The 26444-nt window shown below is 36.2% G+C and overlaps 1 protein-coding gene across 2 annotated transcripts in view; it reads left to right on the forward strand.

Moving 5' to 3' along the window:
- Positions 1-26444, forward strand: part of CTDSPL2 (CTD small phosphatase like 2) — an 86083-nt gene that overhangs the window by 39926 nt on the left and 19713 nt on the right. For both annotated transcript variants that reach the window (XM_046654067.1, XM_046654068.1), the window contains exons 3-7: positions 13632-13770; positions 15304-15453; positions 21100-21315; positions 24981-25059; positions 25344-25455. In XM_046654067.1, the coding sequence (XP_046510023.1) occupies positions 13632-13770; positions 15304-15453; positions 21100-21315; positions 24981-25059; positions 25344-25455 (696 nt within the window). The remainder of the gene's footprint in view (positions 1-13631; positions 13771-15303; positions 15454-21099; positions 21316-24980; positions 25060-25343; positions 25456-26444) is intronic.

Consider the following 26444-nt stretch of genomic DNA (forward strand, 5'->3'; position numbering starts at 1 on the left):
TTATTGATATATGAGGGCTTACTGCTGCCGTTTTATCACCCGTTTTCTGGTTGTTATGTATTTCCTTTGTTTCTCTTCCCATGTATTTCAGACTACCAGTTCAATTTGGTAGTTCTCTATGATGGTTTTCTCTTTATTTATCATTTGTGTCTTTGTTCTCATTATTTGTTTAGTGGTTACCATGAGGTTTGTGTAAAAAATCTCATAGATAAGATAGTCCATTTTCTGATAGCCTCTTATTTCCTTGATCTAAACTGACTCCATCCCTCTCCTCTTCCCCTTCTAAGTTATTGTTGTCGCAACTTATTTCATCTTGTTTTGTGATTTTGTGGTTAAAATGATGAGATTATATTTATTTCTGATGTTTTCCTTCCATTTATCTTTAATGTTATAGTTGTTTGCTACCCTGTTCTGATAGAGGGCTGCTATTTTCTGATGTTGTCTGTCTGTCTCCTTGCTCAAGGCTTTGTAAAACCTTCCCCTTTCTTCCTGGTATGGAGGTCTTCTTGATCATTTCTTTTAGTGGGGGGTGTGATGGCAATTAACTCTCTCACCTTTTGTTTATCTGGCAGGTTTTTATTTCTGCATCAGGTCTGATGTATTCATGGCTGAAAAAATTTTTTTTAAAATTTTTTATTGAGTTAATGATAGGTTACAATCTTGTGAAATTTCAGTTGTACATTATCGTCTGTCAGTCGTGTCGTAGGTGCAAACCTTCACCCTTTGTGCCCATCCCTTACACCCGCTTTGCCCTGGTAGCCACTAATCTGTTCTCTTTGTCCACATGCTTAAATTCCTCATATGAGTGGAGTCGTACAGAGATTGTCCTTCTCCATCTGGCTTATTTCACTTAACATAATTCCCTCAAGGTCCATCCATCTTGTTGCAAATGGGACGGTTTTGTTCTTTTTCACGGCTGAGTAGTATTCCATTATATTTTTATACCACATCTTTTTTATCCAATCATCTGTTGATGGGCACTTAAGCTGCTTCTACGTCTTGGCTATTGTAAATAGCGTTGCAGTAAACATTGGGGTGCATGGGAGTTTTGGAATTGCTGACTTCAAGCTCTTTGGATAGATACCCAGTAGTGGGATAGCTGGATCGTATGGTAGTTCTATTTTTAATTTTTTGAGGAATCTCCATACTGTTTTCCATAGTGGCTGCGCCAGTTTGCATTCCCACCAGCAATGTATGAGGCTTCCTTTTTCTCCACAACCTCTCCAACGTTTGTTACTATTTGTTTTAGTTATTTTTTTCATTCTAATGGGTGTAAGATGATATCTTAGTGTAATTTTGATTTGCATTTCCCTGATGATCAGCGATGATGAGCATCTTTTCATGTGCCTATTGGCCATCCGTATATCTTCTTTGGAGAAATGTCTGTTCATGTCTCCTGCCCATTTTTTGATTGGGTTGTTTAATTTTTTGTTGTTGAGTTGTGTGAGTTCTTTATATATCATGGATATAAAGCCTTTGTCTGATGTATGACTTGCCAATATTTTTTCCCAGTTAGTGGGTTGTTTTTTTGTTTCAATCCTGTTTTCCCTTGCCTTGAAGAAGCTCTTTAGTCTGATGAAGTCTCATTTGTTTATTCTTTCTATTGTTTCCCTTCTCTGAGAAGACATGGTGTCCAAAAAGATCCTTTTAATACTGATGTCAAAGAGTGTACTGCCTACATTTTCTTCTAGAAGCCTTATGGTTTCAGGTTTCAGCTTTAGGTCTTTGATCCATTTTGAGTTTATTTTGGTGAATGGTGAAAAAGAATGGTCAATTTTCATTCTTTTTTTTTTTAAAGATTTTATTTTTTTCCTTTTTCTCCCCAAAGCCCCCCAGTACGTAGTTGTATATTCTTCGTTGTGGGTCCTTCTAGTTGTGGCATGTGGGACGCTGCCTCAGCGTGGTTTGATGAGCAGTGCCATGTCCGCGCCCAGGATTCGAACCAACGAAACACTGGGCCACCTGCAGCGGAGCGTGCGAACTTAACCACTCGGCCACGGGGCCAGCCCATCAATTTTCATTCTTTTACATGTGGCTTTCCAGTTTTCCCAGCACCAGTTGTTCAAAAGACTTTCTTTTCTCCATTGTATGCCCTTGGCTCCTTTGTTGAAGATTGGCTGTCCACAGATGTGTGGTTTTATTTCTGGGCTTTCAATTCTGTTCCATTGATCTGTGCACCTGTTTTTGCACCAGTACCATGCTGTTTTGATTACTGTGGCTTTGTAGTATGTTTTGATGTTAGAGATTGTGATGCCTACAGCTGGGTTCTTTTTTCTCAGGTTTGCTTTAGCAATTCGGGGTCTTTTGTTGCCCCATATGAATTTTAGAATTCTTTGTTCTAATTCTGTAAAGAATGTCATTGGGATTCTGATTGGGATTGCATTGAATCTGTAGATTGCTTTAGGTAGAACAGACATTTTAACTATGTTTATTTTTCTAATCCATGTACATGGAATGTCTTTCCATCTCATTATGTTGTCATCTATTTCTTTCAGAAAAGCCCTGTAATTTTCATTGTATAGGTCTTTCACGTCCTTCGTTAAATTCACCCTGAGGTCTTTTATTCTTTTTGTTGCAATTGTGAATGGTATTGTGTTCTTGTGTTCTTTTTCTGTTAGTTCGTTATTAGAGTATAGAAATGATACTGCTTTACGTAAATTGATTTTATACCCTGCAACTTTCCTGTAGTTGTTGATTACTTCTAAAAGTTTTCCAATATATTCTTTGGGGTTTTCTATATTTAAGATCATGTTGTCTGCAAACAGTGAGAGTTTCACTTCTTCCCTCCCTATTTGGAGTCCTTTTATTCTTTTTTCTTGCCTGATTGCTCTGGCCAGGACCTCCAGTACTATGTTAAATAAGAGTGGTGATAGAGGGAATCCTTGTCTTGTTCCTTTTCTCAGGGGATGGTGCTCAGTTTTTGCCCATTGAGTATGATGTTGTCTATGGGTTTGTCATATATGGCCTTTATGATGTTGAGATAGTTCCCTTCTATCCCCATTTTGTTCAGAGTTTTTATCATAAATGGCTGTTGGATCTTGTCCAATGCTTTCTCTGCATCTATTGAGATGATCATGTGGTTTTTGTTCCTCAGTTTGTTGATGTGGTGTATCACGTTGATTGATTTGCGGATGTTGAACCATCCGTGTGTCCCTGGTATGAATCCCACTTGATCATGATGTATGATCCTTTTGATGAATTGCTGTATTCGGGTTGCCAAAATTTTGTTTAGAATTTTTGCATCTATGTTCATCAGCAATATTGGCCTGTAGTTCTCCTTTTTCGTGCTGTCCTTGTCAGGCTTTGGTATCAGCGTGATGTTGACATCGTAGAATATGTTATGAAGTGTTCCATCCTCCCTAATTTTTTGGAATAGCTTGAAAAGGATAGGTATTAAATCTTCGTGAAAGTTTGGTAGAATTCCCCAGGAAGGCCATCTGGTCCTGTGGTTTTATTCTTTGGGATGCTTTTGATTGCTGTTTCAATCTCTTTCCTTGTTGTTGGTCTGTTCAAATCGTCTGCTTCTTCTTGAGTGAGCTTTGGTAGATTGTAGGAGTCCAAGAATTTATCCATTTCCTCTAGGTTATGAATTTTGCTGGCATATAGTTTTTTGTAGTACTCTCTTGTAATCCGTTGTATTTCTGCGGAGTCTGCTGTTGTTACGCCTTTTTCATTTCTGATTTTGTTTATTCGAGCTTTCTCTCTTTTTTTCTTTGTACGTCTGGCTAGGGGTTTGTCAATTTTGTTTATCTTCTCAAAGAACCAGTTCTTTCTTTCATTGATCCTTTCTACTGCCTTTTTTGTTTCAATAGCATTTATTTCTGCTCTGATTTTTATTATTTCTCTCCTTCTGCTTACTTTGAGCTTTGGTTGTTCTTCTTTCTCTAATTCTGTTAGGTGTAGTTTAAGATTGCTGATTTGGGGTTTTTTTTGTTTGTTAAGATGTACCTGAATTGTGATGAATTTTCCTCTTAATACAGCTTTTGCTGCATCCCATATGACTTGGTATGGCATGTTATCATTTTCGTTTGTCTCCAGGTATTTTTTGATTTCTTCTTTAATTTCTTCAACGATCCATTGCTTGTTCAATAGCATATTGTTTAGTCTCCACATCCTTCTGCCTTTCTCAGGTTTTTTCTTATAATTAATTTCTAGCTTTATAGCATTATGATTGGAGAAAATGCTCGTTATTATTTCAATTCTTTTAAATTTGTAGGGGCTTGAATGGCTACAGACAGTGGAAGAAAGAGAAGTAAGAATTTAACAAACTGAAGAAAACCTCAGAGAAATAGCTGACTCATTGAGAAAATGCAACTTAAGAATGATCGGAATTCTTGAGGGCGTGGAAAAGGAAAATCGAGCAGAAAGTGTGCTCAATGAAATAGTAAAAGAGAACTTTCCAAACCTAGGGTTTGAGAGAGAAATGTGTGTGGAGGAAGCTTTCAGATCTACTAGATTTCTCAATGTAAAAAGACCTACTGCAAGGCGTATAGTTGTAAAAATGGCAAAAATGAATGACAAAGAAAGAATACTCAGGGCAGCAAGGCAGAAGAAAATAACCTACAAAGGAACCACCATCAGACTTTCAGCGATTTCTCTACAGAAACCTTACAAGTTAGGAGAGATTGGAGTAACATATTCAAAACTTTAAAGGTTAAAAATCTTCAGCCATGAATACTCTATCCAGCAAAAATATCCTTCAGATATGAGGGAGAAATTAAACTTTTCCCAGACAAACAAAGGCTAAGGGACTTTGTAACCAAAAGTCCTCCACTACAAGAAATCCTTACGAAGTGTCTCATACCTGAAAAAAGAAAAAAAGGGAGTAAGGGGTCACAAAACATGCAGTAGGGAGACAAATAGATGGAATGTTAATAGGATAGCAAATATTCAACTATAGCATTAGGATAAAGGGAAGGAAATCACCAAAGCAAAGACAATCTTATCACTCTAACCACAAACTCACAACACAAGTTGGAATAAGAGATGAAAATGATAATTTAGGAGGGGAGGAGGAAAGGGACTGAATCAGTGTAGGCTAAGAAAGCAAGAGACCACCAGAAAATGGAGTATGTTATACATGAGACTCTGAATACAAACTTCAGGGTAGCCACTAAACTGAAAAACAGAACAGAGACATACAACATAAATAAGGAAAAATCTAAGAAACCCAGCATAAGAGATTGCAGAAGTCAGTGCGTACGCTAAAACACACAGGACGAGAAACAAAGGAAACACAGGAAAACGGGAAAAGGAGCAACAGAATGACAGCATTAAGCCCTCATACATCAGTAATCACCCTCAATGTAAACGGATTGAACTCTCCAATAACAAGACACAGAGTGGCAAAATGGGTTAAAGAACAAGATCCAAAAATTTGTTGCCTCCGGGAAACACACCTTAGCTCCAAGGACAAACACAGGGTCAGAGTAAAGGGGTGGAAGACAATACTCCAAGCTAATAGCAAACAAAAGAAAACCGATATCGCAATACTTTATATTAGACAAAACAGACTTCAAGATAAGGCAGGTAAAGAGAGACATAGAGGTCCAATATATAATGATCGAAGGGACACTTTATCAAGACAAAATAACGCTTATAAATATTTATGCACCCAACACAGGAGCACCAAAGTTCATAAAGCAACTAGTAACACACCTATAAGAAGATATCAAAAATAACACAATAGTAGGGGACCTCAACACCCCACTCACATCAATGGACTGATCATCCAGACAGAAAATCAACAAAGAAACAGTGGAGCTAAATGAAAAGCTAAAACAGTTGGACTTAATAGACATATATAGAACACTCCATCCAGAAACAACAGAATACACAGTCTTTTCAAGTGCGCATGGAACATTCTCAAAGATAGACCATATGAAAATTTTTGTTTTTCAGAATTTTGAATATATCATTCCACTCTCTCCTAGACTGTTAGGTTTCTGCTGAGAAATCCACTGAAAGCCTGATAGGTCTTCCTGTGTAAGTTATTTTCTTCTGCCTTGCTGCTCTTAATATTTTTTCTTTGTCATTGACTTTTGCCAGTTTCACTTCTATAGCCTTGAAGAAAGTCTTTTTACATTGAATAATTAGGAGTTCTATTAGCTTCTTTTACTTGTATTTCCAGCTCCTTCCTGAGGTTTGGGAATGTCTCAGCTATTATTTATTTAAAACGCTTTCTGCTCCGCTCTCCCTCTCTTCTCTCTCTGGAATACCTGTAATCCTTATGTTGCATTTCCTAAGTGAGTCAGATATTTCTCAGAGAATTTCTTCATTTATTTTTGGTCTTAGCTCTCTCTCCTCCTCCATCTGAAGTGTTTCTTTATTTCTGTCCTCCAGACTGCTAATTCTGCCCTTGATAATATCAGCTCTCTTATTCTGGGTCTCTAGATCTTTCTTTATCTCATCCATTGTGTTTTTCATCTTCAGCATTTCTGATTGGTTTTTCTTTGTTGTTTCAGTCTCTTTTGTGAAGAATTTCCTCTGTTCATTAATTTTGTTTCAGGCTTCATTGAACTATCTGTATTTTCTTATAACTCTGAGTTTTTTTATGATAGCTATTTTGAATTCTCAGTTATTTAGGTTGTAAATTTCTGTGCCTTCAGGGTTGATTTTTGGGTGCTTGTCACTTTCCTTCGGTTCTGGAGTGTTAATATATTTATTCACACTATATGATGGCATGGATTTTTGCCTTCACATAGTGACAGTATCTGGTTTCAGCTTCCACCTGCTAACACTTGGGGGATCAAGAGCTGTGTATTCTAAGCCCGCCGTGATCCCTGACGTCTGTGCCTGTCCTTAGAATCTGTGCTGACAGGGTCCTTCTGTGATTTCCAGCTAGCTTGCTCACAGTTAGTGCTTTTCTGACGTATGCACATGTGCTTTGGCCTGTTGGCTGAGGTGGAGCACTGGGTGGCGGGAGGGGCACTTTTTTGTGTGTGCACAATTCTGGGGGTGTTATTGCTCTGCCCTCACTATCTGCTCTCCTGGGGTACTGGCTTGCTGAAGCTACCCCCTCAATTTCTTAGCTGCCTCTGTGTGGGGCTTTCCCCTGGGCTGTAAGAGAATTTGGAAATGGAAGGTGTTCCTGTGGAGACCTGGCTCTCCTCTTTTCTCAGAGCTGTGAGTGCTCCCACCCTCTGGGTTGCTGCTGCTGGGGTGGGAGAGGATATCCCCTTACCTCTTTCTCCTTCCTGCAGGGTGTCCAGCACCTCCATCTTCAGATGTATAACTACATGGATTCCTCAGAAGTCTTTTGTGTTGTGTGTATGTCCTTGGGTGGTATGTGAACATCTTTTACTTTGTATCTTAGGGGTGAGAGTCTAAGGGAAGAGCTCACTCCACCGTGATGCTGACATCCTTTTATAGCTTAGTTTTAAACTTCTTTTTCAATTACTAAGAGAAGGGTGTTGTGAATTGGTCTACTTTGCGTTTCAGTTCCGTCAATTTTTACTTCATGTATTTTGAAGCTCTGTTAGATGCATATATGTTTATGATTGTTGGATATAAATTGTTGTTGTTACCACTGTGAAATTTCTCTTATTATTTCAAGTAGTACTATTTTCCTTGAGGTTTACTTTTCCTAATATTAATATAGCCACACAGCTTTCTTGCTTAGTATTTGCATGATATACTTTTTTCCGCTCTGTGTATAAATACCCACTGTGTATTTCTATTCAGATTGTCATCTTTGGTCTGTATACATTTAATGTCATTATTAATATGATTGAATTTAAATTCTCCCATTTTATTATTCTGTATTTACCCCATTTGTTATTTGTTTCTCTCTTGTTCTAATCCTGCCTTCTTTTTGATGAACTAATTATCTTTCAGAATTCTCTTTTATCTCCTATATTGGCTTTTTAAAAATTACCTTTGTTGATGTATAACTAAGCAGAATAAAACACATCCTTGTAAAGTGTATGTTTTCATCTTTTTTAACAGATTTATACACCCATGACCAAAAGTACCCTTACAGTCTTTGCAGACAGTCTCTCTGCATCAGCCTAGACAACCATTGATTTATTCTGTAACACCTCCTTCACCCAGTAGTATTCTATTCTATCAGTACATCACATATCATAATTTGTTTCTCCAGGTGGATTGTTTCCCTTATTTGGCTATCATGAATAAAGTTGCTATGAGTTTTTATATTTGAGACCGTGTGTGAGCATATATTTAATTTAAACTTGGGTGAATAATTAAGATTGATGTTGCTGGGTCATGATAGATGTATGGTTATCTTTTTGGTGGTAGATTTATTGAGATATAATTCCAAGTTTTAATTTTAAGGAAGTCAAATTTTCTTATTTTTTCTTTTGTTGGTTGTATTTTTGGTGTCATATCCAAGAAACCTTTGCCAAATTCAAGGTGATGAAGATTTAGCCTTAGTTTTCTTGTAAGAGTTTTATAGTTTTATCTCTTACATTTAGCTCTTTCATTTATTTTGAATTAATTTTGTAGATGTAAGGTAAGGGTCCAACTTTATTCTTTTGCATCTTCATATCCAGTGGTCCCAGCACCGTTTCTTGAAAGTGTGTTTAACTTTTAAGAAACTGCCCAGCTGCTTTCCAGAGTATTTGTACTATTTCACATTCTATCTAGTAATGTCTGATAGTCCTAGTTGCCCACATCCTCACCAGTATTTGATATTGTCAGTCTTTTTAACTTTAACCTCTCTACAGGGGTGGGGTGGTATCTCATTTTGTTTTTATTTTTCATTTCCGTGATGATTAGTGATGTTGAGTATCTTTGTGTACTTGTAGGTCATGTGTGGATCTCTTGTGAACTGGCACTTCAAATTTTTTCCCATTTGTGGGGGTTACTTTTTAACTTTTCTCTTGTGATTTCAGTAGTAGTTCCTTTCAAGCAAGTGGTTCTTAAACTTTCTGATCTCAGGATTCTTGACCTTCCTACAAATTATTGACAACCGTAAAAAACATTTGCTTATGTAGTTTATATGTATCAGTATATCTTATTAGATATTAAAACTGAGGAGTCTTGAAAATATCTATTCATTTATAATTACAATTATAAACCCACTACATGTTAATACAAATAACATTTTACCTATTTTCTCAAAATGAAAAGGAAATTAGTGGGAGGCATGACATCATTTACAATTTTGCACATCTCTTTAACGGTGGCTTCATAGAAGGTGATTTGAGTTATCATTGAAGCGTATCTAGAAAATCAAACATATATTTAGTAAAGAGAGCAGCATTTTAATATCCCTTTTTAGATAATTGTGGATACTCTGTGGATACTGTACCAAAACTTGACAAATGTTGGTGTAGTTCCTTAGGCTCTTATTCCAAGATTGAATTTGAAAGCACTGCAATGATGTTTTCATTGGTCTGTATTGCACTTGGAGGATCTTTTACCTGTGTGTGACTTTGTAACATTGTTTACCTATGTGTGACGTTGTAACATTGTTTACGTATGTATGACTTTGTAACATCATGCACTGGTTATTTTGAAAGTATTGGTTCACTGAATTATGCAGTTCTTCCACAAATGTGTCCACATGGACATATTTTATCATTCAATATTAAAAAACATCACATTTGTCAGCATCCTCACTGATCTCAGCAGAGTCTTTAAGTATTGGGGAGCTGTCAAGCTCATGTTGCTGGCTCCAGGTTTTCTAATATTCCAATTTTTGCTTGAAAGCTCACAATAAAATTTTATTGTTGGCATCAAAAATTGTCAGTTTTTCTTGAAGTGACAGGCTTGCTTTGTTCACTTTTCAGAAAATATGTACTTGAAGTAAAAATAGTTTTCTTTTGGAAAAAGTGGTCTAATTCAGTCTACAAGTCAAACAATCACTCAAATGCTTTTTCTCAAGACAGTTGTGGAAGCACACAGGTTTGCAGCAGAAGTGCTTTATGAATATTTCCCATCTCATATAGAATGTTAACACATATTTAACGGTTGAGATTTAATTATTTTTACACCTTCAAGAAGGACGTTCTTAAGTAGAGCTTGCATTATCCTCCACCCCGCGTGCAAGTATGTGGCAGTGAAGAATACAGTGACTAATGGGTGTCAGTGCCTTAGTTTGGGCTAAAGTGGCAGTAGTTATATCCTCTATTGCTTTTGCACAGTCATTGCAAATGTCAACACAAAGTATTCCAGGATAAACTGAGATGCTAAAAAATTATTCACCACTTGTGTTTGTTACCCTGTGTTCATGGGTAAAGAAGCTCTTTGATGATTAGTTGATGCTAGTACCAGATAAATAAAGTCAAACAGAAAGTCTGGCCACATCCGTAAGGGAAGAGTCTAATTTCTGTAGACCAGATATTAACTCATTTTCTGTACCTGCAGATAAGTCTTTATTTCAGTGAGTTTCTTTATCATTGAAAGTAGAAGTACCTGTTTCTCCCCCCTGCCCCAGTAATTTTATTGAGATCATAATGGTTCATAACATTGTGTAATTTGGGGTGTATATTATTATTTATAAATTTCTGAATAGACTTCACCGTGCTCACCACCAGTAGTCTAATTTTTGTCCGTCACTGTACATATGTGCCCCTATACCCCTTTCACCCAACCTCCGACCCCCTTCCCCTCTGGTAACCACTAATCTGTTCTCTTTATCCATGTATTTTGTTATCTTCCACGTATAAGTAAAATCCTGCAGTATTAGTCTTTCTCTGTTTGGCTCATTTCGCTTAACATCATACCCTCAAGGTCCATCCAACTTGTTGGAAATGGGATGCTTTTGTCTTTTAGTGACTGAGTAGTATTCCATTGTGTATATGTATGTATACACCACATCTTCTTTATCCATTCATCTGTAGAAGGGCACTTGGGGTGCTTCCACTTCCTGGCTATTGTAAATAATGCTGCAGTGAACATAGGGGTGTATAAATCTCTTTGGATCATTGATTTCAAGTTCACTGGATAAACCCAGTAGTGGGATAGCTGGCTTGTATGGTATTTCTTTTTTTTTTTTCTTTTTTTTCGTTTTAAGGTTTTATTTTTCCTTTTTCTCCCCAAAGCCGCCTGGTACATAGTTGTATATATTTTTAGTTGTGGGTCCTTCTGTTTGTGGCATGTGGGATGCCACCTCAGCATGGCTTGACCAGCGATGCCATGTCTGCACCCAGGATTCAAACCAGTGAAACCCTGGGCCGCATGGTTCATCAGGAAAGTAAAAAAATTTCAGTTCAGCTGTTATGGGGGCAAAAGCTCTCTCCTATGTCTGCCCCACCCCCTTCCATGAACCTTCCCCCCACCAGTTTTTAAGTAAAAGTCATGACCTTCATCTAGGAGGGACTCTTCTCCTGTGGCAGTTTGCATTTTCTTTTGTATCTGTCTTGGCAACCCTGTTGGCTTAAAGCTTCTCTTCTCAGTTCCCATAAGCCCTTGTTTCCGCTTCTCTGTTTTTAATACCTTTTATTAAGCCCTGAGGTAGCGTTTCAGCTGCCCTTAGCTGCCTGACTGGGGTGTCCCAAGGTATCTCTGGAGAGCCCAATCTTTGTTTTTGTTTAGTGCTCTGGTTACAGAGTTACAGGGGTATTGACTAATCTGCACCAACATATCTCTCTCTACCCTCCTGGACCCATTTTTTTCTGTAACCCTTGTTATTTTTAGTGTTGCGGAATACGAAGTTTTCAGGGATGTATGTATTTATGTTATAGTAGATGCACTAAGAGATTTCTTCAAGAAGATGCCAGAGCTTAGTGTAATTGGCTTTGCGGCATTATTTCTCTTCTTGAAGGACTTTATAAAGAGAACCTCTTTATTTTCTAGTTATGGAAATCCCATGTTTGGGATATGAGACTTCCTGTTCGTCATTTTAAAATGCAGGGGAATGATAAACAGTAAAATTTTGAGGAATTTTGTTGTGGGTCACTGAAGCATTATTTTGTGCTATAATGACCTATTGTTTTGATGGAGCTACATAAAATTATAGAAACTGCTGAATAAAAGTAAAGTTCTATATTGAATGATTTTTATAGTATTATCTTTTTTCTATTTTGATCCAAATAGGGAATTGTAATTTTGGCTATTTACAATACCAAGGTTTGTTTCAGAAATAATAAAACAATATTCAACCTTTAGAAAATGCATAGTTGTGTATTATATTATTTGCTGTGGTGTAAAAGCATCGAATACAAGAAATTAGAGCTTATTCCTATTGAATAAGAATGTTGGTTATATGTATAAATTATAATATGGATTTAAAAATCTAATTCTTATCAAAAGATTTCAGGTAATCTCATTAAAGCAGCAAGGAATTATAGGCCAATATCACACTGTGTAAGAAAATCACTCACATGGTAGGTGACTCTAGAAAAATTTTACAAATGAGAATAGATGAATACATGGAGAAAAACAGATCAGGCTATTCTTGGAATATACTATTTTAGTCAGTAATACTGTAGAAATAGTGTAAACTGATCATGTGGATTTACTCCATATAAGGAAATGAATAGAAACCTTTGTTAAGGAGTAGACTCCTCACTGTTAATTTGGGCATTTAAAGAATTGAAGTTGGCATTGGGGATGTGGCAGTGGCAGTCTATTATTTTTGTGTCATTTTTGGTAATATGTCATGTACTAGCAAATTCCATTGGGGTTCTCTCTGTTACCCTGAATGCTCAAGGAAATGACCTCTGTTCTTTTGGGTAATTCTAAGAATAAGGAAAAATTGCTGAAAATTCAGAATTTCTACAGTATGGAAAAATTTTAATGGACCCTGGGGAAGGGATCCGAATTGTGACGATGCTATAATTACATTTGTATATTGTAATTGCATTAATAAATATTCTTACGACACTGTCAAATTTTCTGTTGAGTATTAATTCTGTTTTATTTCTCCTGGATGTGAAAAAAAGGGGAAATTATATTACGCCATATTTTATCTTCTTTTAAAATAGAAGTGTAATTGATATACAGCATTATATTACTTTCAGGTGTACAACATAGTGATTCAATATTTGTATACGTTGTGAAATGAATGCCATAGTAAGTCAACACCTGTCACTATATGTAGTGACAGAATGTTTGTTTTCTTGTGATGAGAACTTTTAAGATTTACTCTGTCAGCAACTTTCAAGTATGCGACACAGTGTTATTAACTGTGGTTGCCATGCTGTACATTACATTCCCATAGTTTACTTAATTTATAATGGAATTTTGTACTTTTTGGCTCCCTTCACCCATTTCACCCACTTTCCACCCCTCTGCCTCTGGCAACCACCAATCTGTTCTCTGTATCTATGAGTTTGGAGATTTGTTTTGTTTTGTTTTTACGATTCCACATGTAAGTGAGATCATATGGTGTTTGTCTTTCTCTGTCTGACTTATTTCACTTAGCATAATGCCCTCAAGGTTCATGCATGTTGTTGCAAATGGCATGATTTCAGTTTTTTTATGGCTAAATAATATTCCATTGTATATATACACCACATTTCATTTGTCCATTCATCCGTTGATACACCACATTTCATTTGTCCATTCATCCGTTGATGAATCCGTTGTTTCCATATCTTGGCTATTGTAAATAATGCTTCAATGAATGGGGGGGTGCATATCATATTTTATCATTTTAAAAGTGTTACCTATAAGGCAGAATGACTGTGCTCAATGCATGTTTTTTTTTCTTATATCTTAAGGAAGAGAGAGAAAATCCTTCGAAACGGAGTAGAATTGAACGTGATATAGATAATAATTTGATTACATCAACACCAAGAGCAGGAGAAAAGCCTAACAAACAGATATCTCGAGTAAGACGGAAAAGTCAAGTAAATGGAGGTTTGTTAATATTTAGATACTGTTTTATTAGGTGTAAGTAGAGATCTCACCTGACATGTTTCTTTTCTGTTTTTTTGAGCAGTTTCTGCCTTATTTTTTAATCTTCTTTGTATTAAATATTAGTAGCACAAATTGAAATAAAAATTTGCCTTCCTAATGTAAATCTACTTTGAATTAAAATGACAAATGAAGGCAGAGCAACTAGCTTTATACTATTTAGCATGAAAATGTATATGGAGCAATATTTTTGACCTCTAATAAACTCATTCCTTAAAGCAATAATAATTTTGACCTACTTTATTTGAGATATATACAAAGAATTTGTTTCTGGATCCAGGAATTTCAGAGTTCAGGGGGGTTTGGATCACTTAAGGCTAGTGATTCTCAAATAGGGGTAGTTTTGTTCCCAGTGGACAACTGTCAGTGTCTGTGGAGGCCTTTTTGGTTGTCACAACCTGTGGAGGGGTTGCTACCGGCATCTAGCAGGTAGAGGTCAGGAACGCTGCTAAACGTTCTACAATGTACAGGATTGTACACAACAAAGAATTACCCAACCCAGAAGTCAATAGTGCCACTGTTGATAAACCCTGTTCTAGGTCAATACTTTACTGTATCACGGAGAAGCTCCTCAAAGTCAAAAAGGAGAAAACCGAGGACAAGCAGAGAAAGCTATAAAGAACAACAATTTAGAGCATGGAGGGCTGCTTTTTAACTAACGCTCTTTTATGCACAACAGCAATAATAATTCCTTACCTCTTTCCCCTCAATGTAGTATTTCTATTGTTAGAATTGACCTTTAGAGAGAAAAGGGATAAAGAAACAAGTTAAAAGAGCTATATGGCAAAGAAGGAAAGAAATGTGATAGATACCAGGTAAAGCTGTGGAGGGTCGACGATGATAAATCAGAACATTTGTTTGAGTTTTATTTTATGTTTTCTGAAAACCCGTGAAAGTTTTTTATTCATAAGAAACTTAAAAAAAAACTGGTTATTCTTCCTAACTGCTCTGAATTGGTGCCTCAATATCCGTAAGTAATTTGACACTGCTATATGGAGTCTTCTGCTTCAATAGACTGTGTTGCCTCTAATTACTTAGCTGTTGCTCATTAGAAGTAGGTTGGAGGAGGGGTTTTATGAAGTAGGCAGCATCTCAAATTGTAAATAAACAAAGACAAAATCTTGCATTTGTGTTTTTGATAGTGTAATTTGTTTACTTAAATTTATTTCATTTTCTGTTATACTGTGTTGAAGTCTTTCAGTTTATACAATTCTAGATGTAAATCTGCTTTGAAAAAACTCAGTAAATTTAGCATTTATAATGGATTATAAATAAATTTGTTATAAAGATCATTTGATTTACAAGTGATTTACCTCAGGATTTCTTTAAATGATAATTTTTCCTAACACTAATGTTAATCAGTTTTCGTGAACTATTTTGAAGGAAAAAAGTTATTTTTGTAATGAATGGATTAGAACAAATTTCTGAAAGTCCTGTTACCTGGATTGCAATTTTTTTCTTCTGTTTCTTTCTTAGAAGCTGGTAGTTATGAAATGACAAATCAACATGTAAAACAAAATGGGAAATTAGAAGATAATCCTTCCTCTGGCAGTCCTCCAAGGACTACCTTATTGGGGACCATATTTTCTCCTGTCTTCAACTTTTTTTCACCAGCAAATAAAAATGGTAAGTATAAACCATAACCATAGTTTAGGTTAAAAAAATTAATAGTTTTCCTAGCTTTTTAGAAGATCTGTTTGATTTCACTGGCATGTTTTGTCAGTGTCTTATGTTTGTTTTCAGCCTCATTAAAAATACACAGCTCCTGGGCCGGCCCTGTGGCCAAGTGGTTTAAGTTCCACATGCTCTGCTTTGGCAGCCTGGGCTCGTGGGTTCGGATCCTGGGCACAGACCTACTCCACTCATCAGCTATGCTGTGGAGGCATCCCACATACAAAAAATAGTGGAGGATTGGCACAGATGTTAGCTCAGGGCTAATCCTCCTCAAGCAAAAAGTAAAAGATAAAAAAACCCCACAGCTCCTAAAAGGTATTATTTTTAGTGACTGAAATAAATATAGGTTATGTTTAATTCTATTGAAGTGAATGAACTCTTTTACTCTCTGAAAAGCTAGATGATAAACTTTGTGCTGGAGGGAAAGTTTTATTTTTTCTGTGTTGAGATGAATTCTGTTATCCTTAGTGTGTCCAGGAAAGAATCCAAAAGCATTTTCAATATTCTAGATCATTAAATGGAATTCATTGAATATTTTAAGTGAGCTGAAACAAGGTCATTTTTTGTAATAGTTTATTTGTATTTATTTGTATTATCATTTGCTTGATTTTTTTTCTCCCTAGGGATCTTCAATTTAGACAAACAGTAAAACTACCCTAATTCAAATGAATTGAAGGTTTTCATTATTTAGCGCCTTTGCAAAACAAATTTACTTCTTTCTTAACATATTTTTTAAAAAGATTTAGCTAGTGCCCTGTCTTTTCTGATGATTAATACTTAATTTCATACATCATAATTTAGTCTCTAGGTTATTTGAGGGCAAGAGATCATGTCTTTATTTTTGTGTCTGTCATGTTTTTTGGTACAGTATTGGGCTCATGGAAAATTGCTATTAAGTGCATGTTGCCAGGTTATTTAAACTCTAATTTAAATTATGTTTCTGAGTGATAATGCAATTTTTAAAAGGCAAAATGGTGCACTGTAAACTCAAAATGCCCTGGGGGCGAAAATAATGCGTATTAACACATTTAAGGACTGTGTCATCCTATAGTAGAAACAAAACAAAAAACTACCTTTAACTTTGTTTAACCTGATATTTCTTAGAGATATTTGACCAAGAACTCTTTTCTGTGGAGTGTCTGTTAACATCTTGTAGAAATAGTACCTCAAATAGAACATTTTTGGAACTGCTGGTGTAGTGGAAAAAGAATGGGCTTGGGAATTAAACTTTTTAAAAATTCCGCTCTGCCGCTGTTTAACCATGTTACCTTGGACCAGTTCTTTAAATTCTTTAGCCTCTTAATTTGTGAGAGAGGATAATTATACTTAAATAGGAGGGATGATCTGAAGATTTTGGTTCATTCAGCAAATACTGAGCATCTGCTGTGTTCCAGCTGTTGTGTTAGACACTGGAGATTTGAAGATGATTAACACATGGTCCTTGTCCTCAAGGAGCCTGCTTTTTACAAGAGGGGGAGATATATGTAAATAACTATAATAAATTTTTATAGGGGCATTGATAGAATTATGGGGTAGTAGGGTATTCAGAGAGTGGAGTCGTCCTGTATTCTGGGTGGCAGCTCACAAAAGGCTTCATAGACAAGCTGAATCTTGAAAGGAGGTAAAGGGCATTCCATGTAGAGGGAGCAGCATGAGCAAAGGCATAGTGTATTTGAGAAACTGAAATTAGTTTGTCATAGATGGAGCATTATATTTGAGGAGTCAGGGATAAGATAGGAGAGCTAGGGCCGGCCCAGTGGCGCAGCAGTTACGTGCGCACATTCTGCTCGGCGGCCCGGGATTCCCCGGTTTGGGTCCCAGGTGCGGACATGGCACGGCTTGGCAAGCCATGCTGTGGTAGGCGTCCCACATATAAAGTAGAGGAAGATGGGCACAGATGTTAGCTCAGGGCCAGTCTTCCTCAGCAAAAAGAGGAGGATTGGTAGCGGATGTTAGTTCAGGGCTAATCTTCCTCAAAAAACAAAAAGAGCTATACAGAAGTCAGATTATAGAGCTAACATGGTAAGATATTTGAACTTTATCCTTAATCAATGGGAGATGTTTGAAAGGTTTTAAACTGGTGAGTAATATGAACAGATTTGTGTCTTCTAAAGATCTCTTTGGCAGTAGTGTGTAGGCTAGATTCTAAAGAGGCTGGTTGCAGGGAGAACAATTAGTAGACTTGTAATGCATGTGAGACTTCATGTGACCTTCATTGTGGTGGTAGAGAAAAGAAGGATCAGAGATACGGAACGGATAAATTTGGGGCACAGATTGGAGGTGAAAGAGAAGAGAGATTAAGAGACACAAGGTTAGATTTTCAAGAGAGAGAAGTAAGATCCTGGGAGATAGCTAATTGAATTTAATTTGGGCCATGCTGAATTTGAGATGCTATGAAACAACCAAATAAAAATGTCTAGTAGCAATTTGTCATTCTGATGTGGAGCTTAGAAATCTGGGTTTAAACAGTAGACCATGCTAAGATTATCAGTTTACAGATTTTAATTGAAACCAGTGGAGTAAATGATCTATTTGGTTCAACAAACTAAGACTAGAATCTTGGAAAACCTTTAAGGACTGGACAAAGTAAAAGAAGCCAACAAAGGAAACATGGAGGAAGCTAGAAGGGAAATTGTGTCATAGAAGCCAAAGGAAGAGAGAATATCAAAACCCAGGATCAAATAATTGTAAAGATAGAAGCAAAGGAAATGAGCATTGAAAAGATACCGTTGAACCTTGCAATTAAAAGGTCATTGGTTTCTTTTGCCAGAACAGTTTCAGAGGGATGGTTGGAGTTGGAAGCCTGACATCCTTGGGGAAAAAGAGTAAAATGGAGGTTAAGACAGGAAGCAGCCAGTGTAGATTACTGTAATGGGGAACTTGCATATGAAAGAAATTAGATCACAAGGCCTCAAGGGATGATCTGTATTTTTGTGAGAGACAAGCATGTTTTTAAGCCTCAGGGAAGAGTCTAATAGGAAGAGGTTGAAAATAGAAGAAAAAGGATAACTAATAAAGATTCCATGCTGCCAGGGAACAGGTGGAAGAATTAGAATTGAAACTGGGAGAAGAGACATTTTTCTCCGATGCTGGAGGAAAGAAGCTGGGAAGGTGTGTGCAAAAGTAGTTGTTCGGGCAGAAGAAGTTGAAGTTACAATTTTTTCTTTGAAGGAGGAGATGGTGTCCTGGGGGCAGTGATTGGAGGGGATAGTGAAGGTTTAAAATGTTTGCTGTTGGGGCTGGCCAGGTGGCACAGAGGTTAGGTTCGCACGTTCCACTTCTTAGTGGCCCAGTGTTCGCTGGTTCAGATCCCGGGTGCGGACATGGCACCGCTTGGCAAAAGCCATGCTATGGTAGGCGTCCCACCTATACAGTAGAGGAAGACGGGTATGGATGTTAGCTCAGGGCCAGTCTTCCTCAGCAAAAAGAGGAGGATTGGCAGTAGTTAGCTCAAGGCTAATCTTCCTCAAAAAAAAAAAAAAAATTAAATTAAAGTAGTCTATTAAAAAAAAAATGTTTGCTGTTGAGTGTAAGTAAAGAAGCTGATTGACCCATGGGCAAGTACTGAACAGCATACTATAGGCCTAGCTAAGATTAATAAAATCCTCCAGGATTTTATTTGGAGTATGACCACTCTTTATAATTGTTCTCTTCAGTAGCCTGAGAGTAGTGCTTGAGAAGTGTGTTAGATTGATTCAAAAGTAATTTCTATGATAGATGACAGTGTAAAGACAAGGGAACAAGGACACTGAGGTTGCTGGCTTGAAAGTGATTTAAGTGCTACATCATGAAGTCTAACTAGATGAGGAGGGTGGGGAAGAAGCCGTTGAGGGATGTGTTTGGAATAAAAGAGACAGGTCTTTATCAAAGATGAAGACTGCACTTAATAAGAGCATCAGAGAGATAATTAGAAGATTAAGAGGTTGTGTAGAGGACTAATATATTTGAATTTTAGGTTTCAGAGGTGAACAGTTTCTTAGTGTTGATGTCCACATTACGGCCATGGTAATAATTGCTAAAGAGTATTATGAATGAAAATGGAGCTAAAGAGTGCAAGACCTTTGAGGATTAGTCATTGGATGAATCATTGACATCATCTCTAATAACAACTAGACAGGGGTTTAATGGAGCAGTAAACTGGTAGCTAGGTGTTAAATTCCTCTGTGATTAAGAGAGGATGTTGGCAATAGATGGTAGATGACAGGAGTGGGGGTAAGTGAAGAATTATATAGCCAGGTGACATCAGTCTCCTGGAGCAGGCATTTTTGCACATTAATAGAAAACCAAGAGTGGTAGCGGCAATGGAGATAAGTGAATTCTGATTCAGTTAGTACATTGAGTATGGGAGAATAAAGAGCTTTGAGGGAAGGGTATCAGGAAAAGAGATGTTTTTTGGAAAGAGGTTAAATCTAAAGCAGTGAGGGAGAAGGAATATTCTGTGAGGAAGTTGAGAGTATTGGAGGTTGATTTTGTTGTTGAAAATGACATTTGGAGGGTTCTGTAAAGAAATGGAAAGAGTTGAGGTCATTCCATAGTGGCAGAACGATTGGGCAGCAGAGTCATCTAGGTAATGGCTATGTATAATGAGGAAACTAACCTCAGTCTCTGTTACTGAGATGAATCTTGTTGAGAAATTTTTCTTGTGTCTCTGAGTAAAAAGGGTCTCGAGGTTAGGGTAACAGTTAGCTCATTCATGGATAACTGCCTCTGGTTTAAAAATTACAGCTGCCTACAATGGCTTAGGATGCTTAGTACAGGAAGGATCAGGAGCTGTTAAAGGATAATGGATATGTATAGGCACATAATAAATGATCTTTGCCTTAATGAAAAGTAGTTCTGTAGTCAACAATACTGTATTATATACTTCAAAGTTGCTTAGAGACTAGATCTTAGATGTTCTCAACACAAAAAAGAAATGATAATTAGGTGGCGGGATATAGGTGTTAGCTAAATGCTGGTTTGGTGATCATATTGCAGTATATAAATGTATTAAATCAACATGTACACAATGTTATCTCAGGTATATCTTAGTAAAATTAAAAAAACTTCTAAATTATGACTTGTTTCACTATAAATGGGTGTTTCCAAACTATTTGAACACTTAAGAAAAACTTTGTTCACAAATACTGCTCAAGCTTATAATATTCTTTAATCCTCGTTGTTTGTACTGTCTAGAAAAGACTTACTAAACAATGGTATCCTCAGATTTGTGTTCATCACATTTAGTTTTTCTAAATATTTGTTTTTATTTTTTAAATTTTAATTTAATTTTTATTGAAATATATTTGACTTATAATGTTTAAAGTGTTGATTTGATTTAGTTATGTATTGTAATGTGGTTGCCATTGTAATGATAATTAGTACCTCTGTCACATTACATAATTATCCTTTTTAGTGGTTCTAATCTCTTAGCAAGTTTGATGATTATAATACAATATTGTTGTCTGTATTCACTACACTGTGCATTAGATCTCTAGGGCTTATTTACTACTCATTGTAAGTTTGTACCCTTAAACAACGGCTCTTCTGTCTGCGCCCCCCCCCCCCCCAACCTTTGAGTTTTTAAATGATTGTGAGTACACTGACTCATGATTTCAGGAACATCAGGATCCGATTCCCCAGGACAGGCTGTGGAAGCTGAAGAGATAGTAAAACAACTTGATATGGAACAGGTGGATGAGATCTCTACCAGTACTACTACGTCAACTAATGGAGCAGCTTACTCAAATCAAGCAGTTCAAGTGAGGCCATCGATAAATAATGGTTTGGAAGAAGCAGAAGAAACAGTTAATCGTGATATCCCACCCCTTACAGGTGAAGAAAATTCCTTTTATTATGCATCTTCACAAATAGTTTATAAAAATACAGTATTTCATATTTTTTCTTAAGTAGGGAGATTAAATGAGTAAGGTTGTCTCCCTTGAAATTAAGAAAATTAAAATTAGAAATAAAACTTTCTCCCAAAAATCCAGTCATTTTGGGAGACATTTTGAAATTGAATTTTTTTAAAGGTTGTTTTGACTGAGTATTAGTCATTTTAAAGTTTATTTGTATCAATCTTATTACTCGGAGACGTTTAACACAACTAGAAAAATATATGCTCATATTTATGAACATGCTTATTATAATTGCACCAGTCTTAGACCCTTAGGTCTGAAATCTCTACCTAGAGGCAGTCTCATTCCTTCAGATTTGTTTCATACATAGATGACATTCCCAAAAAAGAAGCTTCTGTTCCTGGATCCTTATGAAAGCCTACCACAATTGTTGGGTCCCTCAACCAGTTGTCATGGAAATGTAGAAATGTGTGAGATCAGAGGGTTGTGGTAGATAAAGACATATAAAGCTAAAAGATGAAATTATGTTCATCATACTTAAAAGCAGAAATAAAACTGAAGGTGGCCATCTTTTCCCAGAGGGAGATCTTAGACTTTCATTTTAGGTTTGTTTTTTTATTCCTTATGGTGCCAGGTATTTGAGAGAGTTAGTACATGTATATTGGTGAAGAAATATAGTTTGGTATAAGGAAGTAGAATGATGTTCTTCTCTTGAATATAAAGGGGAGACTTTTAAAAAATCATTGAAACAGCAGAAAACATTTAAAGAAAAAATGCATATATTATGAAACTTCTATACAGCGCAATCTAATAATATCAATATGAAGAGAAAAGCAACATAATGGAGGAAAGATTTAAGTTCATTACAGATTAATATCTATAATGTTAAACATAATATTTATAATATTAATATCTATAAAGTTAAATTATAATGTTATAACTTAGGAATGATACTGAATTTAACAAGCAAATCAACATGGATTATGCACATAGTTCATCCTTGGATGGATAAGATTTGCAAATGAACCTCTTGACCTATCATTTTATGCTGATTACCCAGTGTTACAGGCTAGTGAATGGTAACATACAGATTAAAGTCCAGGGCTCTTGGCTTCCTGTTTGATGTTTTTAAAATATTTTTGTGTTGCTGTATAAACCTTTTTATTTTTTCTGACAACTATGAAAATAGAGAAGGGATTTCTATAATCTTCGTGGTTTCTAGAGGAGAAAAGTAAGATTTACTCCAGTTGTCTCATTCATTCATTTATTCTCCTGTTATTGAACAACTATTTTTCGTGGGGGGCACTGTTTATAAAGATGAATAAGATGTGCTCCTTGACCCTGAAGAGTACATGATCTAATTGATGAGCCAAGTATTTGCAAAAATTACTGTATAGTGTGGTGAGTGCTATTATAAATAAATGAGCAAAATGATGAGGCAGCACATTGCACTTACTCTGTTTGGGAGGATCATGAGAGGATAGAAGTAGAATTTTTCCTGATCTTAAAAGACGAGTACAAGTGACAAAAGTATTACTTTTCCTTAACTTCCAGAATGTAGCCAAAGAAAACAGGAAGGAAGGAGGCTGGCTCTACCACTTACTTAGCCGTGTGACTTTGGACGACTTATTTAAACTGAGACAGTTTTCTTAGCTTTAAAATGGTATAATAATTCAGGGTTTTGAAGGTTAAATGAGATGAAATATGAGAAATACGTAGCATGAAGGCCATGAAATATTACTTTTACCCTTTCTTTGAAGTTAACAGGAATTTGAAACAGTAAAGTGGTTGGAAGATAGATATTTTCCATTATCACCTTGTGCTGATGAACCATTATTGGCATACAGTTGTTACAAATGAACAAAAATTCTGCTTTACATCTGTTGTCATTCATTGAACATACACTCTATATTGGCTCTATCTCAGAAGGTACTAATACATGATAATAGCAAAGAAAAAAAGGTTAATTTTTGTCCTGAAACACTGTTATCCACCAATATTCCATTCCTGTAGACAGATTACAGCAATTCTTATTGAGTTCCACTGTCTTAGTCCTTTCTGGCCACTTTAACAAACTACCATACATTTGATGCTATATATAAATCTTGGGAAATCTGAGATCAAAGTGCCAGTGGGTTTGGTGTCTGGTGAGGGCCTGCCTTCTGGTTCATAGCCAGCTGTCTTGTTTTTTTTTTTCTTTTCCCCCTTCTCCCCAAAGCCCCCCAGTACATAGCTGTATGTTCTAGTTGTGAGTGCCTCTGGTTGTGCTATATGGGACACCACCTCAGCATGGCCTGATGAGCGGTGCCATGTCCATGCCCGGGATCTGAACCGGCAAAACCCCAGGCCGCTGAAGCAGAGTGTGAGACCTTAACCACTCAGCCACTGGCGTGGTCCGACAGCTGTCTTGCTGTGTTCTCACAGGCAGAAGCTATGTGAGCTCTGTGGAATCTCTTTTATAATGATAGTAATCCCATTCATGAGGGCTCTACCTTTATGACCCAGGGACCTCATGACCTCCCAAAGGCTCCACCTCCAAATACCATCACATCAGAGATTAGGTTTCAACATGAATTTGAGGGAGGGACACAAACATTCAGTCTTTAGTGTCCATCTTAAACTTTTATCTCTGAGACATTACCTGTTTAGCTTGTAAGTTATCTTTGTCCTCTACTTGAATTTAAGTTGTAATTATTGTCTTAGAAAATTCTCAACATAATTTCTAAAGCTCTATCAATTTATACAATTTTAGCTCAAACATAGAATGGACTGTGTGTCATGGAATATAGAATTGCTTCTTGATTATTTTTAAGTTGCTTATAAATTAGAAGTAAAATAATGGGTATTCTAAAGCAGTGATTTCTATAGAAAGCATTTCTTAACTTTTTAAGATCATAGACAGTCTTGAGATTCCTGGGAAAATGTAGATACAACAGTTTTTCATAAGTCTTCAAGAAGTTCATGAACCTCTTAAAGACTGTTATGGACCTCGGATTGAAAAGTACCTTTGGGGCTAGCCTCAGTGGCCTAGTGGTTAAGTTCAGTGTGCTCTACTTTGGTGGCCCGGGTTCCGTTCCTGGGTGCAGACCTACATCACTCGTCAGTGGCCATGCTGTAGCAGCGGCTCACATACAAAAAGAGGAAGATTTGCAACAAATTGTTAGCTCAGAGTGAATCTTCTTCAGGGGGAAAAAAAGTACCTTTGGGTCTATTGTCCACACACATATATTGACTGACTATGTATAGGGCACTTTGTGAAGTATTTCTGCTATAAGAGCACCATGAAATTTTTATGGTTATACATATAAACACCATCCAGGTAGATACTGAATTTTTGTGGAGTGTATTTGTCTAGTAATAAGTAGTAAATTTTCTATTAGCTTTTAGGGATTTTAATTCTGCTGGCCATGATCTAGCTTGACGTTTTGTCTATAATGGTAATGTTTTCCTTTGGCTCTGGAGTTAGATCCGTGTGTTAATAAATCTGCTTTTAAATACCGTTTACAAGTTATTTCTGTCTTATCTTTAACCTCATATACACAGAGCTTCAGGAGGATCTTATATAAAGGCAGTAAAAATGTATACTTCATGGAAGCATTAAGTGGGTAAAAGTAACGTTTTGTTTCTCACTTTATTAAATAGCACCAGTAACTCCAGATAGTGGTTATTCATCAGCCCATGCAGAGGCCACCTATGAAGAAGACTGGGAAGTATTTGACCCGTGAGTATTTTTTTCTTTTCCCTCTTGGAGCAGAATGAAAGTACATGTGTGGAAGGGTGGCTGAGTGGTATTTTGCAAAGAGCATGTGATCTGTAGGTATTAGTACTTTTATTGAGTTACTGAAATACTAATTTGTATATTTTCAGTTTTATTTACATGTTTTATAAGTTTGGTTTACTAGGTTAAATCAGCATTATTTAATTAAAGATTTAAAGATGAATTTAGTAATATGTTTTATATTAGAAATTTTAAATGTTGAAATTTTCTTAAAATTTGGTTTATAGCTATTATTTTATCAAACACGTTCCACCACTGACAGAAGAACAACTAAATAGGAAACCTGCTCTTCCATTGAAAACAAGAAGCACACCAGAATTCTCCCTAGTTTTAGACCTGGTGAGTATATTATCCGTAGAGGTGGGGAAAATAAAGGCGTTAAATTCCTTTTTTAAAACACTAGCCCAAAATACCTAAAGAATACAAGTGATGAATAGCCTTACACATTACCTATAAACATCTCTTAGATGTTCTGAAATGTTTTTATTTTAAGCATAGTCTAATGTGAGGGTCCCCAGTTTGCTGGTATCAGGTACCTTTTGAAAATAAATTAGGCTTTTATTTTTTTATATATTTAAGAAATATAAGAATAATTATATATATATAATTTATATGTATATAAGAATAATTATATATATAAGAAATATATAAATAAAATATATATTTATTTTGTGTATACATTAATTCTTACCCCCCATACTCCTGAGACCCTTGTGATTACTTTTTTCTTTTTAAATCTTCCAATAAATTCTAATTTTATTTCTTGCCTAGATTTCACCTTTTTTTGGGTCAGGATCATGTTTTCCTAAAGGACCAAATATGATCTGGGTCTCAATGAGTTAACCTTATCCAAGACCATACTCCTTTTCCTATTCTTCTTTTTGCATATTATGTAATAACAATAACTTTTTTCTCCCCTTCTTCTCCCCAAAGCCCCCCAGTATATAGTTGTATATTTTGGTTGTGGGTCCTTCTAGTTGTGGCATGTGGGATGCCACCTCAGCATTAATACCAATAACTTTTTATTAATAGATTCTCAGAAGCAAAATCTCTTAATGCTGACTAATAAAAACCTTTAATATGCTCTCTGGGTGTGATTTAAAAATTTATATTTTAGGGTACCAGAAAAGCTTTGACAACTGAATATCGCATATCTTTTGCTAACCAAATTTAACATATGTTCACTGTATTTATCATGTGCCTGCAATTTCTTGATATTAGCAAAAAATATATATTATATAATATTGGAAAACATTTTATTTAGCTGTGGTTACTGGTACCCTGTATTGGAGATGTGGTTTGGTTCTCATAAAAAATTTATCTTGAGG

This window comes from Equus quagga, chromosome 2, assembly GCF_021613505.1.
Source record: "Equus quagga isolate Etosha38 chromosome 2, UCLA_HA_Equagga_1.0, whole genome shotgun sequence".
NCBI lineage: Eukaryota > Metazoa > Chordata > Mammalia > Perissodactyla > Equidae > Equus > Equus quagga.